General features: G+C 46.0%; 1 protein-coding gene across 2 annotated transcripts in view; it reads right to left on the bottom strand.

Moving 5' to 3' along the window:
- CADPS (calcium dependent secretion activator) overlaps positions 1-17,129 on the bottom strand; it is a 208,717-nt gene that overhangs the window by 161,452 nt on the left and 30,136 nt on the right. For both annotated transcript variants that reach the window (XM_063411759.1, XM_063411760.1), the window contains exons 2-3: positions 6,695-6,808; positions 2,257-2,589 (exon numbers count right to left, since the gene is read on the bottom strand). In XM_063411759.1, coding sequence (XP_063267829.1) covers positions 2,257-2,589; positions 6,695-6,808 — 447 coding nt within the window. The remainder of the gene's footprint in view (positions 1-2,256; positions 2,590-6,694; positions 6,809-17,129) is intronic.

Below are 17,129 nucleotides of genomic sequence, written 5' to 3'. Positions count from 1 at the left end.
AACTGCATGAACAGTACAGTGCAGCCACTCTGGAGAGAGTGATGGCATTCAGACAGCCTGCCAGAGAAAAGGCTGCTATCCCAGTTCCTCCCATGCATGGCAGACAAGCACAGGTCAAAAATGTGTAGCTCATACTATACCAAATCACCACTGAGAAACGTGTGACTACCCCCAACAGACTGGCTGCACGCAATGGCTGAGTCCCTGGGGAAAGAGTAATGGTCAATAGGAACTTCAGTCCTTCATGGCAAGAGAGAAGTACAAAGCATCTGCTGCTGGCCAGAGAGCTCCAGAGACCCTGCTGGTATAGCCCAGGTGACATGACCACAGGTAACATCAAAAAAAGGGTCCCCAGAGCAAAACCTGCAGTTTCCTTGGGTCCCTCTGCAGGGGGAGAAGGAGCAGCAGTCATCTGTTCCCCATGGGCCAGAGTCCCACCCCACAGCACTTTAACCACTCCCACTGCATCCCAGGAAAACACCCTGCTGCTCAATGACTGCTGACCTCGCAGCTTTCTGAGGTGTGAGTTGCACAAAGGGCTTTCCCTCCTGCATAGCTAATCCTCACTATCCAGGTATTAAAACCAGAGTAACCTCCATGCTAATTCTGGCTTTCATCTGAAATGATGTCTTCCTGTAAAAGCTTAAATTACAGGTTTACTGTCTCCAAGCATTAGAAAAGACCCAGAATTAAATCCTCCACTTTCAGATTAAAACCAGGACACGTGCAGGAAAAAGACTGCTTGATGCAACAGGGCAATTTGCAGGGAGCAGACTCTGGGTTCACGGTGTCAGCCAGAAAGGTTCTAACAAGCAGAGATCACAAAGCAGGGCAGCTATGATCAAACACTGTTTTCTGCATCAGTGGGAAGCACAAGCCAGGAGGGAAGGATCACACACGCTCACACAAAGCCACCCTGGCCCTTAGCAAAGCACAGGTCAAGGGAGGATGAGAGACACAGGGCTGGAGTTGGTTTAAGTTAAAAAATAAACCAAAACATGGCAGAACCAACTCAGAACCAACTCAGTTCTTGACACATCACTGAAAACATTATGGTTTTGATTTTAAAGAATTCTTCCAACAGAGTATGGAGGCACAAAATCTGTGTAAACACAATTTATGAGAAAACATTATGGTTTTGATTTTAAAGAATTCTTCCAACAGAGTATGGAGGCACAAAATCTGTGTAAACACAATTTATGAGGGCCACTGCAGTTATTGCTGTGAAGACTCATTACTCAGGGACATTTATTATCCTCTCCCCACTCTGCCATTAAGGTCTGAGATGAAGAAGAACAAATGCAAGATAACTAAGCTCTTTACAGGGGGAAAAACAGATCAAACATAATTCTCTATGTCTTAAAAAGAATTGGAAATGTCTAGACAGAAGACAGACAGAATTGGTCTCAAATGTATTCATTTCAATAAGAAGCTGAAACCCTGAATTACAGGGAAAGGACTGAGGTCTGCTCCTCCTCCAAAAACTTTCCACACCTCACTCTCTCAGTGACTCTGGCATCCTTTATCCCGCCTGTGATATTTATATCCAATAGCAGGGGACCGTAATCTGGGTCACCAGCAGTCTGGATAGCCACTGACAGCCCTCAGCCAGAGCTGCTGGAAGCACAAGCAGCACTGCAGAGTCCCAGCTATGCAACTCTGGAGAACTGGCCCTTCTGGGGTAGAAAGAGATGAATGGGGAAGGTTTTCAAGTGCAAGCAGAGCTACCCTGAGGTCACAGGGCTTTGGGATGCTCTTCCCTTCCACCACAGGCATGCAGGGATCACAGAGCTCCCTCTACTTAAGGAGAACCTCACTGGGCAAGTCTGCAGAAACCACCCACCCCAGGACCACCAGGATCTGACTACTGATACCACAGACTCTAAGAACCTCTGTCATTTAGATTGGTGATGTGACACAGGAAGGGCAAACAAGCCACGGGCAAACAAGCCACAGGCCAACAGCACACTTAACCACCTCAAAGACCTGCTCACCCAGATACAGAGCTGAGGAATAAAATTTTCCCATCTCAGCAATCCTATGGAATTGCACAAGAAAATGAGCACAAGAAGGAGGCCCACTTGGATAGCCAGAACATGCTGGAAGTACAGAAGTCCCACCATAAAGCAACCCCCTCTGCTTCTTGGTAGTTCTCTCCAAAAGAGTCTGGTCAGACACAAAAGTTTCCAGTTCATAACAGCAATATTTTCCATTGGCAAGCCTTCCCCAAAAAACCCTGTTCCATTCCCACCTTACCTGACATGCATTGTACAGAAGCTGATGCTCAAATTTCTTGATCCCCAAAATATTCTGGAACATCTCATAGAGCTGCTCCTTGCTGAGAATGAGCTCCGAGGCAGCGCTCGCTGTCATCCTGGCCTGTTGCTTCCGGGGATCCTCCTCCCCACGGTAAATGGCATCAAACTTTGCCATCCAGGAGCTCAGGACTGTCTCCTTGCTGAGGCCATCAATCTCGGGCAGGCTGCGCACTCTCTTCTCGATGTGCTTCTTGAAGACCTCCCGGGAGTCATTTGCTGAGCACCCCCCGCTCTGCACCATCCTGGCGACGCGGTCGCTTTTCAGGAACACCTGCAAAGAAAAGGGTGATCTCAAATGGTGTCAGTCAAAAACAAATATCCCCCTTAAGTACCACAAAAAGTGGTTTCACTGCTGGGAAGTTGCTTACTGACTGCCAGGACATTCTCCAGCTCCTCACTCAACCGCCACGTGCTGCCAGAGGTTTCAGCTGTACTTTGGGAAGCATAATGAAATCAGGTGAAGTCTCTGCTTTGCCTCCACTAAAATGAAATATTTTGATGCAATTAGGACTTGATGTGATGTTATGGTCACAACCTCACTAGATACATAAACGCCCATTAGGAAAGTAGGATTTTATTTTGTTCCATCTGATGTTTTAATAAGGAAGTTTTTGCACAACTACATTCACCTGACCAAGTTCTGCCCTGTTAGAGGGAGCAGAGTAATCTTACTGAAGCCAAGAGCACTTCTCTGGATTTTTTCTGGTACCAGGCCCCCCAGAAACCTCTGCAAGGACCAGGTTTGTACTCTAATTCTACTCCACCAGAGGAGATCCTTGCTGTCTGCCCTGCTGTCACAGGAATGGGAAGTGCAAGATGGTTCAGCATGGCTTGAACCTTTGCAGAGATACAGGGCACTGACAGCAGGAGAAAGGGAGGGAGAAGATGTTTCAAAAAGATGCTGTTCCCACTGCAAGAGCAGCAAAGGGTCAAAACATGACAGACTCCAATAGACCACAGTGTCCTGGCAGCAACACAGAGCTGAAGAGTTAGAGAGACAGAGATATTGTGTTGGCTTCCTCTCCCAAGCCCTGAACACAGAAGAGCAAACAATATCCAGTAAGAAAACTGCTGTTTTATTAATAATGCTGAGAACTGATGAATACAGCAGCTTGGGAAGAGACTGTGCCCTCACAGGAGTGTATCTGTCAGCTCTCAATAATTAAAGAGCTTGAGGATGAGATAAGGACACGATAGATTTTTTTTTATCCATTCAGCAACACAGTACTCCATGTTCCTAGATGTTTGATGACACAGGCATGTGTTGGCAGAAGTAGTGGGTTTTGTCCAAGGACCAGACCAAAAATGATGCTGAGGAAGAGCTGAGTTGTTTCCTTCCAGTATCAGCATGGGAGCACTCACTCCCTGCAGACAGGACAGGCAGAAAGCCACCAGCAACCTCTTCAGTCCATGCTGAAACAACAGCAGCATGTGCTTCATTTCTTCATGGAGATTAAATAAGAGTGATAATGTCCCAGGTGTGTGCAGGTGCTTTCAGGTAATGGGTGAGAGCTATCAAGAGCCAAGCTCCTGATGCAGCCAAGGAAATTATCAGCACACTGACTGCAGAAAATGGTGGGAAGTCACAGTGACCAGCCCTAGTGCATCACCCTGGGCTTCCACATCCCCTCATCCCTGCCAGGTGCCCAGGCCTGAAGCTGTGTGATGGTGCTAATGACTTCCCATACCTGCCAGCACCAGTGGCTGCTGTTATCACATGGTTCTCACCCCCAGCATCAGGAGCAGTGGGATGTGGCTGTCCATATTCCCTCAGCCCTGATTTTTCCTCCCTGGGTGTGGAGCAGCAGCCAGCAGAGGAAAGCAAGGCTGAAGCTGGTAGGGAGGAGGTGGGCACGGGGGAGCACCAGTCAGACACAAAGCAGCAGAAACCACGAAATAGGAAGATTAAAAAGGTGTTCTGTCCTGTTTTCTTTGGAAAATACCAGGTGAATTGCCTGGCTGAAGGACTGCTTAGCAGGGTTGCCAGGAGGCAAGAATTGCCTAGAACAAAATCCTAGCATGGGTGCACACACCAAATCTTGCAGAACAGGACTGACCTCCAGGAGCTGTGTCAGGCATCTCCTGTCACACCCCCAGATGAGCCCACCACACCACTGTGACTCTGTCTGTCCACAGCAGAGTGGAAATGGGTCTAATGAAGCACTTCCATCATATGCACTGAAGTGACTGCTGCAAAATGTCCTGCTGACAGACAAAGCTTTACTCATTAGAAGTCAAAGGACCTGAGAAAAGCTCCCCTGCAGTGTGTTGGAGTATGCTGGGCCTGTCTGCACACATGGGTCTGCATCATTCCTGCAGGCACAGCGGTGCTTTGCAGAGCAGCAGCAGATCACCCATTTTTTTAATTTGATAGCAGCCTGCGAACTAGCCTAAGACTGACAACCACATGCTTACCCTGACAGCCAGAATTAACAGCAAAATGTGGCCATGCAAACACATTCAGGGCAACAGCAAGTGCATTTCTGACCTACAATGTCACCCTTATCTTTTCTTCTCTGCAAAAAACCAGTCATTCCCAGGTAATGAACTTATTCTGCACCATTAATAAATGGACCTTTTAGAAATATCAGCAATGTCCTGCACAGAGACTGCCAGTTTCAGCTGTGTGTTTTCCAAGCCATCTTGCAGATTTATAAATTGGTAAATGCTGATTTCTAGATAGCACCCAGCAGAAGGACAGTTAATTGAATAAAACAGAGATTTGCAGGAGCTGAGATAAGGATCTGCCATGATTTGCACAGTGGATCAACCAACGGGGGCACATCTCTGCAGAGAAGGAAGGGAGAACACTCTCAGCAGGGAAACACTGCTCAGGCACTGAGGGGCAGAGGCTTTCTGTGGCAAGGCTTTGACTTGTGCTACTGCAGCTGGTGCCAAGGAAGAGCCACAGAGAAAAGCTTCAGCTGCACAGAAGCTGAAGGCACACAGCCGTCAATTAAAGCAGACCAGCTGCTAAAAAGAAGAAAAAGAAAGTTGTGCTAAAAGCCACAGAGTGATGCATTACACTTTGTGAGGCCTTTAAGCAGCACAGAGCCAGGATGGTCCACTTGAAGACACAGGCTTGTGTACATCTAGTGCTGATCTACTGCTCTTTTTCAGTTTGATAGCTTGGGGCATTTACACAGCACAAGACTTCTGGAGCTGACAAAACTCAGCCAGACCCAGCAGTGAAACAGGGATGTATTTTGCCTGATTTTAAGCAGTTTTCTTTTCCTGCCCTTATAATAATCTTATCTCAACAGATTATGCTGCTTTGGCATCCTAAACACAGCTCACTCCATGTTGAAAACTTTCTTTGAGAGCACCTGCTCAGTGAAGCTGTGATGATCCCTTGGGAATTTCTTTTCTGATAAAAGGTGTAAATGACTCTCGGCTTCCTTCCTTGTACAGAGAAGGATGGAGCAGGAACTACTAGACTGGTTTAACAGAGTTAATCCAGAGATAATTTGTACTTTCCTTACACAGAAGCAGCTGCTGTCATATCTTATAGAGTTAAAATTCTCTTCAGTTTTAGTATCTGATTTTGGTCCCCTCTTAGATTGCACTTCTAGAGAAATGTTTTATGTAGGCAATTCAAAATCTTCACCTTCTACGACAGAATAGCTCTAGGGAGAAAGAGAAGTGGTTTGCAGAAAGGCTAGAAAAAAAAAATAAACAACACTCCTCATAGAAATGACTGGCACTGATTTCTTTCAAAACCAGAAACTCTTTCCTTCTAAGCAGAGACATAAAAGGCAGCATTATGGGCTGCATACAAAGAGGTGCAAAAAGATGAAGATGCAGAATTATTCTTTAACACAATTATGAACGAGGTTTCATGTTCTCTGGTATCATCTAGTGTTGCAGATGCACATGCTCTTCACTCCCCCTTGGCAGCACTTGTCAGGCCAAAGAGAAAAGACAACACTCTTGCTGAAAATCCCAAGGTCGAATGGACACAATGCAAAAGCTTCTGCAAGAACTGAATGTCCTGCCCAGATTTCTCTTGGTATTTTTCACAGGGAGTACATGACACTGATTTTACTGAAGATTTTGCTATCTTCCCTGTTTTAGAATACACTGTTTAAAAGTACCAGGAAATTATTTTTCAGCTCAAAGGAAGGGCAGTCTTCCCCATAATCAAGGTATAAGGAAACACCATGGCATAGGGGTTGCTATGGTTGTTCCACAGTTTGCATTCAAACCCTGAACCTCCCAAGCATTGTGATGTACCAGACATCAGACAGAAGGCACTTTGCATTGCCTTTGCTTCATACTGTGTGATAACGGACAAACCATTAATTCAGATTTCAATGCCATCTGTGAATAGGGGTGAGGACAGGGATTCATGAGAGCATTGCATTGTCTCTCCTTACCTCGTAGTAGCTCTGGACAGCATTTATAAATGCTTCATCTGCCACAATCTGGGTTTCTCCATTGAGAAAGGCCTGGAAACGATCTTTGATGGTCTGGAGCTGCTGCTTACTTATCTGTAAAACATGTCAAAAGAAAAAAAAATCGTCAGAAAAGATTTCTGTATTAGGAAAAAACGTCAGCAATTGATCTGCAATATCTTATTGGGGTGCTTATGACATTCACTTCTGCTCTCCTTTGGGGACAGCAGCAATAGCTGAGGAACCAACCACACATGGGTACACACACATGCACTCTGCAGCCTGCCAAGTTCATTCAGGCATCACAAGCACCTTCAGTCACCCTGAACATCATTTCTGAACAATGCTGGTACCACAAAATGCACACAAGCCTTTTACAACTTCAAATATACTCAGTTTAAAAGCAAGTTGCTGTGTGAGTGCTTGGAAGAATCTGTTTTGGTGCAACCCCTTCTCCACTCAGCTTCTCTTCCCCTTCAGAAGCTGAGGTTTCATACCAAATGGAAAGCCTTGCAAACTAGCTGTTGTTTTTTGTTGTTTTTTTTTTGTTGTTGGGTTTTTTTGGTTGGCTTTTGGTTTTGGTTTTTGTTTGTTTTGTCCTTGCTCATTTCTTTTGGCTTTTCACATACAAAACATCAGTCAAAACCAGTGGTGAAAGAATTTAATGTCAAAATCCTATGAGAGTAAACCTGTTCTCCTTATCCTAGCAAGGACATTCTCTGCTGTCTCTTTGCTGCTCAAAACACTTTCTGTCCAGCATACAGCTGGTATAACTTACCAGACAATTCTAATTCTGTCACAATGACATCAATAGAAAGTTTACAAGGGTTTATTCCAGCCTTGTAAGATAACATGCCATTATTTTTCCAATTTAACTGTCCGTTTAAAACCAGACATAGCTAAAAAAACACCTCTTCAGCTTACAATGCAGACAAAGTCACAGCAGGCACATAAGTCATGTATCAGCAATGCCAGCCTAATATCTTAAGATGTAGACAACACTCATGCTGAAAAGCTGCAGGGATTGAAATGTAGCTGGGGCTGGTTTGCCATGGGGTTACTTTGCATTGGAGAATAAGAATTAATTTTGACAGAAGGCAGCAAACAATATGTATATATTGCAACTTCAAGCTTAAAGGGAAAGGAGAGTGGTAAGAATCAGGACAGGTATTTATTAGTGACCAAAAAGTCTAGAGAACAGTCTTTTGTTCTTATTTGTATGCCAAAGGAAGAAACCAGCCCATTAGAAGGGAAGAGAATGATAAAATTAATGACTCTAAGTGTCTAAATGGCTTTGAATAAAGCATAAAAAACTGCAGAGATTCAAACAACTGCAGCATAATGACTCCTGGTAAACACCACTAGTGATAAAAAGCAGGAGAGGGACCACTTGGAAAATGCAGTGATAAATATTACTGGAGCTACAATCACGATGTGCTGTGTGGGGTGTTGAGGGACTGCAGTAGTGAACATCATGAACACTGGTAATTAATTCCTCAACACCACGCTGAGGGGGGTTAGTGAGCAATAGCAATTTGATGTGATAATCTGGATTATCCTGCTGCTAATGGAGAGGTGTTCATCAAAGTGACAAAGTGAGACTCACTGTGCTCTGCTTTAGAAAACGTGGAACAGCCTTCACCACCTTGTGGGTGCTGCAAAGGTCAGCCATTCCCACCCCCAAAACACCAGCCCAGACTTCACACGGTCTGACACATGCAACAAAGCTCAGCTTCACAGGGCTGGAGTCAGGACCTCCCTCAGCCTGACCCACCTCAGCCTTGGCCCACGACCCCAGAGGAAAAGCACTGCCACAAGCTTCTGGCTTTTAGGATGGCAGACTCTTAGGATCAAAAATTAGATCCTATCTGCCATGTCAGGCACCTAAACCCCTTTGGGGTGTTTGCCAACAGCACCCTACATATCAGGAGCCCTTGAGCAACATGCCCAACATCAGATGTAAAACAGGCTCCAAACCTATCTGAGCTGATAGAATTGAAAACTGGCTCAATGATAATAGGAGCCAGAGACAACGCAGTGATCGAGTGGGAGACACCTGTGGGAAGGTGCTAGGCCTGTTTTAATTAATCATTTCATTATCTTGAAGAAGCGAAAGGCAAAATGTTAATTAAATATATTGACAATTTTGTATTAGCAAGCATTGTGAATGTCAGAAAGAAATGACAGGGCAACAGATACTATTAAAAAAACAAGGAAAGAAACAAAAAAACTACAGCTACCTTGAAATCAGGGTGCTGAGGTACAAGGAAAGACATACTAAGAGCACAGATTCTCTCAGCCAAGAGGCTTTTCATTTCGGATTTTAACAATATGCACGGCATATTTATGACATTTTTGTGTCCAGGTTATTTCTTAGGACAACCTCCAAAAGTCCTTGCTTGTTCAATTCCTATAATGCCATCTAGCAGCAGAATTTTATCCTCCTTCCTCAGTACTGAATGGGCTACCTTCAGAACAAATGATGCTCCTTGAAATTCCTAGAAATTCCCTATACGCAGCTCACACACAAGCTCCTGGGGGCTGTGGGAATGAATCATCGGATTTGTCTCTACTACAGTGCCAGTTGCCTCCTCCTTGGGCAAGCTGCATGCCAGCATTTTCCCCATCCAGGGAAGAGGAGATCCTTTCTGATCACACCAGGCTGCAGTACAGTCCAGCCCTCAGCTAACAGGACCCTCAGTCTGACACCAGACCATGAGGCAGCAGCAGGTATTGATCCATGTCTGTGCCACTTTTAGAGATGTTCTCAAGGAAGCAATGGATCTGAGACACAATTTAACTGTTTTCATATTAAATGTAGCTTGTGCAGCACAGCAGCAAACACCTGGTGCAGAAGCCAGCACCACAAGGGAGCAGAGGAGACCAGACCTGCAGGTCAACCAAATGTACCCAACACGTTTACCTCCTATTTTATGCCTCTTTCCTTCCCCATCAGGCCCCACAGGCATTGCTGCCAAATCCCAGAAGCACTTCTGGGGCACCTGGGAGGCTGCACCTCCCAGCAAAGGCTGGAGCAGGGCAGGGGAGCAGTCTCAGCACCAGCATCACTAGCATCACTAGCTCACTCTAGAGCCTTGAAGCAGTGCCAAGTGATGCCACTAACTCAGCCACAGGCTTAAAAGAGCACGTGCCCTGAACACTCAACTGGAAGCTTAAGCGCTTTAAAGGCAGGGGTGTTATTTTATCTCTTGTAATTAGAGGCACCAGTGATAAGCTGGAAATCCATATAAAGCAAGCCAACAGCTTCTGCAGATCCAGTAAGGCCACAAAGGGGCCAATACAAACCACTTCTCAGTTACCTTCCATAGGGTGCTCACAAATAGCAGAAAACAGCAGAATTGTTTCCACTTGGAAGGACATCAGTACAACACCACAGCCCCTGCACCAGCTGTGGCAGAGGGTGAAACCCTGTCAGGCTGCAAGCCCAGCAGGTGTGTGGATGTTGGGGTCACAGCCTCGCTGCCTCCCATGCAAACACAAATTCAAGTGCCATCACACAGAAGCGCTGGGAGTAAGCAGGAAAACTGGCAAAGAGATTTATTCTTTTTAACTTCCCTCACTTTTCCAAACTTCTCTGATGTTCCCTACAACTGCTTCCCACATGTGAGCCACTAAAAAACAAAGTCATTTTTTTCATTCCAGAGGGTTCACAGAACACAGCACCCCAGACCCAAGAGAACTCTCCCAAGTTAATACTGTGGTGTGCTTATGCAGCAGTGCTTCCCAGACCTTTACCTGTCTAAAGCGTGGGAGTATTTCATACCGGATATACACAGGCATATTAAAAACTGTAATAAATTGAGGCACTGAACTCCTGGCACACGTATCAGGCATGGCACCCATGGAGTTTTTGGGCTGGCATCCCTCGTGGATTGCATGGCTTTTCATAAGATGCTTGGCAGATGTCTTTCCCATAAGAGACTACATTATGGGGAAGAGCTTGCCAGTGACTAGACACAGGCCCCAAATGATCCCTATCTTCTTGGTCTAACTTAGTTAAGAAAAAAACACATGTCTAGTACAATCTAGTGAGCTCAAAACCAGACTAAAGACCCACCGGCCACAAGCAAATCACAGAGGCAACCAAATGAATTTGCTTGATGCAGATCCCAGCAAACAGCACAGCAGTGTCTTTGGGATAAATATTCACCAGCAGCTTTCTCACTCTGTGTTATTTTTGCACTTACTCAGTCTGACCCAGAGCCAAATGCAAACCTGAATGCAGGGAGCCAGGGCACCTTCTCCAAATTGTTCCAGCCAGTGACCAGCTGGCACCATCTCTGTGCATCGTCTCCAGCCTCCTTCACCTACACCATGGAAGCACAAGCACTGCAAAGAGGAGCTGTTTGCCACAGAAAACTTCCCCCAAAAAAGTTATACACAGCAATGGGCCTCGCTAAGCCATCCTCTCTCCAGAATGCTTTGCTGAGTCTGAGCATGCAGGAATAAGTACAGCACCAAAATGGGCCCGGAGAGGCTGTAGCATCTCCAGCCTTGCAAATTTCCACAGCCTGATTGCATGAAAATTATCTGGTTTGGGAGGGAGCCCTGCTTTGACAAAACAGGGAAATTGGTCCAGAGACCTCCAGAACTCCCCTGCAACCTACATTATGCTACAGCAGTACAATAACCAACAGAAGATTTGGAAGGAAGAGCCATCCTAGATTGTAGATTGCTGAATCTGTCAGTAAGTAGCAAGCTGCAGCATAACACATCCACACCTGCACAGATACTCAACCTGCTAACAAAGCCCTGTCCATCAAAGTGATGGCTGCTGCAATCAATCAGATTTGGGCTCCATAAAAGGATGTTTCCAAGTGAAAGGCACCCTGTGGTTGAGAAATGACCCCCTTCACCTCCATACTTGAGCACCTCTGATCAAGGACGGAGTGTTTCAGTGCTCTGATGCCTCACAGAGCCCTTGCACACTGCACATCCCACTGGAAGGGTCTTTCCTGCAGGCAGGGCATGAGGATGCATCGCAGCACTGCACACTGGTCCCTAATGGCTCAGCCCATCAGCATCACCCCTGTCCCAAAGGAATTATTTCAGCTGAGGACTGCAGGTAACTCCCAGGGTAAGCACCTCTGCCTTTTGTCCAGCAGCAGTCAACCACGAGCAGCACTGAGCTCTTCCTTCTTAGGGCACCTGCTGCTCAGGGACCACTGCAGGGAGGAAAGGAGGAATATTTAACTGCTCACTGTGCTGTTGCTCTGGGTTTGGTTTTGTAACATCTAATAAATATTTCATTACTCCTCAGCACCAGGTGATTTAGGAAAAATATAAACCAACCAAATGAGCATCTCTCATCTGGCTGCTTTCACAGCCAGAAAACCAGTCACAACACGAATAATGTGGGAGGGAAGGTGTGTGGAGGAGGCCAGAGCAGCCAAGCACTGGTCTCAGGAGAGAGGCCAGAGGCCCCAGCAATGGGCACAAGACTAGATAAAACCAAAACAAATCAGGTTATTTTGCACTGGAAAAACGTATCGGGTTGTCCCTCTGCTGATGCTGACTTCCCTGCTACAAGAGAGGGCCACAGGTGGGGTGACTCACAGCCCCAGCATTTGGGGTTTTCATTGCAAACTCTCCTGGGCAGATGTGGCTGCAAACAGCTGAACACTGCTGGCTTTTCACTGCTCACATCCACAACCAGTATTAACTGCCAGTCTTAGGAAACTGTTCCCAGCCACCTAACAGTGCCTTTTCTGGTTGTTTCAGAGAAATTTAATATTTGTTACCAGAAAGAGCTTCTTGTGCTTTGGTTCCTGATAGCCACCATACATCTCTCCAGGGATACCCTTACAGTCTGATCACATGCAGATCACTGTGCACACACTGTTTTGCTGCTGCCTGTATAATTTCCTCTTTATGGGTGCTTGATTTGTTGCCTCTCCCTTGGTCTATGCTTTACAGGCCCTGATGAATCCACGCTGGCCACCCACTCTCCAGCCACACTCATCCTTTGTGAGTGGCAAACAAGAAAAAGACATTGTCCTGGCAAGCCACCCCGGTGTCACCCACTCCTCTCTCAGAAGAGGTGTCCAGCTGATTTGTTGCAGAGAAAATGACTGCACCATGACCATGCCTGGGTTTACACAAGTGGGCAGTGAAGAGCTCACACAGCCCTTTCTGGCTGCAGTAGCTCATGCCCTGTCTGCTCAGCCCACCTGTGATGCTGGGGATGGGTCAGAGCGACAGGGATCCTCTGGGAGAAACACTCCTACATGCCCACCTGCCCTGTGCCCAGAGATCAGGCTGGCTTTGAGCACAAACAATGCAAACACCTCCTGGGTCCTTCCACACCAGACTGAACCGAGCCTCTCACTCAAGCAGCCCAAGAACACAAGAATAGTATTTTCTGACCTGAGGGTAAATATCTGCTTTAGCAATGTGACCAAAGGGGAGAGAAAACCCACCAGAGCAGCCTGCAAAGGATGAAAGCCCCTTCCTCTGCCCAGCCACAGAGCTACAATCCAGCCATGCCTCCCCACAGCTCCAGCTCCAATCTCTGCCAGGACCTCTCACTACCTCTGTTCTTATCAGCAAACTCCAGCAACTTTGCAGCACAACTAGAGAGTGTTAAATGATTTTGGGACTTGCTGGAACATTTCTTCTGTAAAGAGGGTCAAGTTTTGCTGCTAAAGTATGGGAAGGCAAAACATCAATCCCTTTGGTTAAGCCAGCTGCAGACACAGAGGCTCTAGGTCAAGCAGTGCAGATCTCCTCTTTCCACTGTCCCAGACTACATCCAGTAGCAGATTTATTGGAGAGACAAAGCACAGGCTCTGAGTCGCTCTCTGAAATACATGGATGTGCTTTTTTATCCTCTCAAACTCTGAGTGTATTTATTTTCTGTGATTCACCCTGTCAGCTAGGCACACTTCTTTGACATACATGAAAGACCTAAAATGCTATTATGGCTGCTCCTGCTTTCTGAAACTCTGCAGTGCACAGTGCTAAAAAAGGAAAGCAAACCCAGGATTTGGGACTGGGCCTTGCCATGATGACTTTCCCCTTCTGCTTTCCAAACTATACCTTCCTTTTTCAACCTGCCACCACAGAGCAAGCCTAGATGCAGGTACATCAAAAGATACCTTGCTACAGCCTGCTTCACTTTCTATCTTTGTTTGTACCAGGGGTATCCATCCAACACTCACATACCACCCTTGCATCTGTCCCCTTGCATCTCTCCCCTGCAAAGGGTCCCCTTTTTCATTAACATCACAGAATCACAGAATTGTCTGGGTTGGAATGGACCTCAAAGATCATTCAGTTCCACCCCCTCTGTCATGGGCAGGCACTCCTCCCAGCAGACCAGGTGGCTCAGCTGCAGTTCCAATCATGAAATTCTGCTCCTGCCTGCAAGTTTCCTTCTCCTCTGTGTCTCCTCCTGGCTGGTCCCTCCTCTGCAGCTGATGTGCTGGCAAGTAACCCCAAGATGGAGCCACCTGACAAGAGCACAGAAAAACTTGGAACTTTTTCCACCCTTGATCTTATTTTACCTAAGCAAGCCATTAGCAGAGTGAGTTTTTGACAGATCCAGCAGACTAAGCTAGCCCTGCTGGGTATCTTTCTGGGTATGATCAAACAGATACAGGCCCCTATTTTTCTACTGCTAATAAAAATATGACTTTGATCTTAGGAGAACAGAGAAGCCAGCACAAAATAGAAGCAAGAAATAGCAATGATGAAATACTAGGCCAGTGACTGAGGATGGGCTGAGGGGTGATTTTTGCTCTGAGAAACCTCCCTGGTGACTTCTGCTGTGCTGGGAACCTTGCCTGGTGAGGTCTGCTGGGTAAAATACATCATCATGATGTGGCAGCTTTCAGCAGAAAGCCCAGCGTCATCCTGCCTGTGGTAAAAGTGCAGCTGCTCTGTTAATAAAACAGAAAAAACAAACCCATAAAAATACTAGCAGAAATACAGCTAGGAAATAAATCCAGGAGACAGATAGAATGGAGGCTGTCTAGAATGGGCAGTGACAAGCAAAGCCCCCCAAGACTGGATGCCCCTTTGGATGCCCAAAAATCCCTTTACTCCCAGACTGGACTCCGCAGCTGGATTATCTCCTCCTCCTCTCTCTGGCTCAAATCTTTTCCTTACTCCCTCCCAGTTCCAATCCCTGTCTGATTACCCTCAAGTCCTGAGGGTACTAACACAACCTGCTGCTTACACAGTCTGCTCCAGCAAACCCCACTAGCAAGGGCCTGGCCAGAAGGGCATTTTGAGACATGTTTGCTCTGACTGCTGTAGGAACTCTCTGTAAAAGCAACAGACATGGCTTGGCCTTGCCCTTTCACTCCACCAGTGCAGTACATTTGGTACACACAGTGCATTGCTGCTCTGAGACCTCAAAAAATGTATAACACAGGAGAAAAGGATTGAGGGAAGATCTTTCTTCTCCTCTGGAGATCACAGGCAGTCTTGGAAAGTAACATTTTCACTCGTTTTTTTCTGTTGGATGGAAAACAACAGATGGTCTATGGAAGCCTGTGAGTGTTAATGTGACACAGCTTCTGAGACGTTACCTCCCAACCCTTCATGCCTCAAGACCTTGGTGTGCTGCAGTGGAGGAGGGAGGTGGGGAGCTGGAGGGCATCATAGGTCCTTCTCCATGAGACACCCAAGTCAAGACCCTTGGAAAAGTCAGGAACAGGCTGAGCTATGATCGTACTAGAATTTATATTTATTTCAGAATATTCTGAAGACAACTTCTAGAACTGTGATGTTCAGAACCTGACTGAAAGGAAATGAAAAAAGCAGTTTGGGATATGGATATTACATATCTATTACCCAGTGGCTGCAAAGCCCTAAGCCTCCTACTCTGTCCCCATAACAGATATGCAAAACCTCTCATTCAATCATCTGCAATAGATAGCTGATACTGTATTTACTTTATAATAAAAAAATGTGCAAAATCTCTTACAAGTGCTACAAAGAAGCATTTGCAAACAACTCCCAGGTGCTCAAAAGAAAGAATTGTGTAGAAGTGCTGGTTTTACACTGCTGATCAATGTGGCCAGAGACCCTTTGACCAGGAACACTCTGCCAGCCCCTCCTGAGAGGTAACTAATAGCACAGAAGCTCTTTCCACCCCCTGGGCCAGTGTTATTTGGACAATTAGCACTCTGAAGATCAGTAACCCATATTGCTGCTGACATTACCCAAGTATCTTCATTCTTGGATTAGGGGCTAGGAATGGCCCAGTATATTATGGGTTTGGAGCTCCCAGGCACAAAGTAAGGACAGTTAAAGATCCATAAGCTAACTGATCCACAAATGGGGGTGAGTGATGAGGTGGGAACAAAAGGTGGTCTGTGCTGGGGACTTCTGGGATTTGGGCAAGTCCTTGCTGTCCAATAGCCCATTTGTCTGCTCTCTCTGTGCTGCATTTCCCATTTGTGAAGGAGGGTAACAGCACTTTGTTTCTCTCCAGAAGTGGCTACATGCATGAAAAGACTGAGAGCCTCTCACAGACTAGGACAATGCATATCCAAGAAGGAAAGCAAGCTAGTTTTTAGAGACACTTTTAAATCACTATTTGAACTATTTCCATCTCTGTGTTCCTATTCCAGGCAGACCTTACAGATTGCAGAAGCCAATCATCCTTCCTGGTTAACGTATACAGCTGCTCATGCTGACTTAAAAATATTAAACAATCAGAGCTAAAGATCCCCTACTGACACTTCAGATGTCCAAACAAGAAACCCAGGCTTCTCTCTATTCTTTTTTAAGGCAAAGAAAAAGCACATCTACCATCACTGGCATTATTTTTGCATCATTTTCATCATTAAATTCTGCTTCTCCTCCATGTCACAAGCTATTTTAAAAACAGTTCTTACTGAGCAGAAGTGGCAGACAGATGAATGGAGACTCAAGGACTCCTGGTGTGTCCCAGCCTCTGTGAAAATGCTGGTTTCAGCCTGGCAGAATTAGCAGGGGAGGGAATGTCTTTGATGGGAATGAACAAGATGGCAAGAAATGAAGAGGAGCTCCCAGGCAGACAAGGCTAAAATGGTGAGCCCTGCTGTGGGCACCCCATATGCCCACGCTGCCCCTGCCAGGAGCTGGAGAAACCACCAGACCCCAAACCAGAGGGCTGCTATCTGAATCAACATGAAATTGGGCTGCTGGAGCAGAAGAGGAAGCAGATGCAGGTCTGAGCAATATTTCTTTTCTAAAGAAAGCACATTTTCAAAGCAGCCCACTAGGAGACATGACCTACTACACACCACGGCTCTGGCTAAGTACAACTTGTCGTGTTTGAAATTTTCCCTTATTCTGTGCATCTGCCATGAGTTCCAAGAAACAAACAAAAAGAAAGAAAACACTCCAGATTTTAAGAAAAATCTGTGTAAGAGCCAAATGCATCTCTGATCCAGTAAAAGAG

Source organism: Prinia subflava, chromosome 14 (genome assembly GCF_021018805.1).
Source record: "Prinia subflava isolate CZ2003 ecotype Zambia chromosome 14, Cam_Psub_1.2, whole genome shotgun sequence".
Lineage (NCBI taxonomy): Eukaryota > Metazoa > Chordata > Aves > Passeriformes > Cisticolidae > Prinia > Prinia subflava.
The sequence above is the reverse complement of the archived record's forward strand: the minus strand, read 5'-3'. Positions and strand labels throughout refer to the sequence as shown.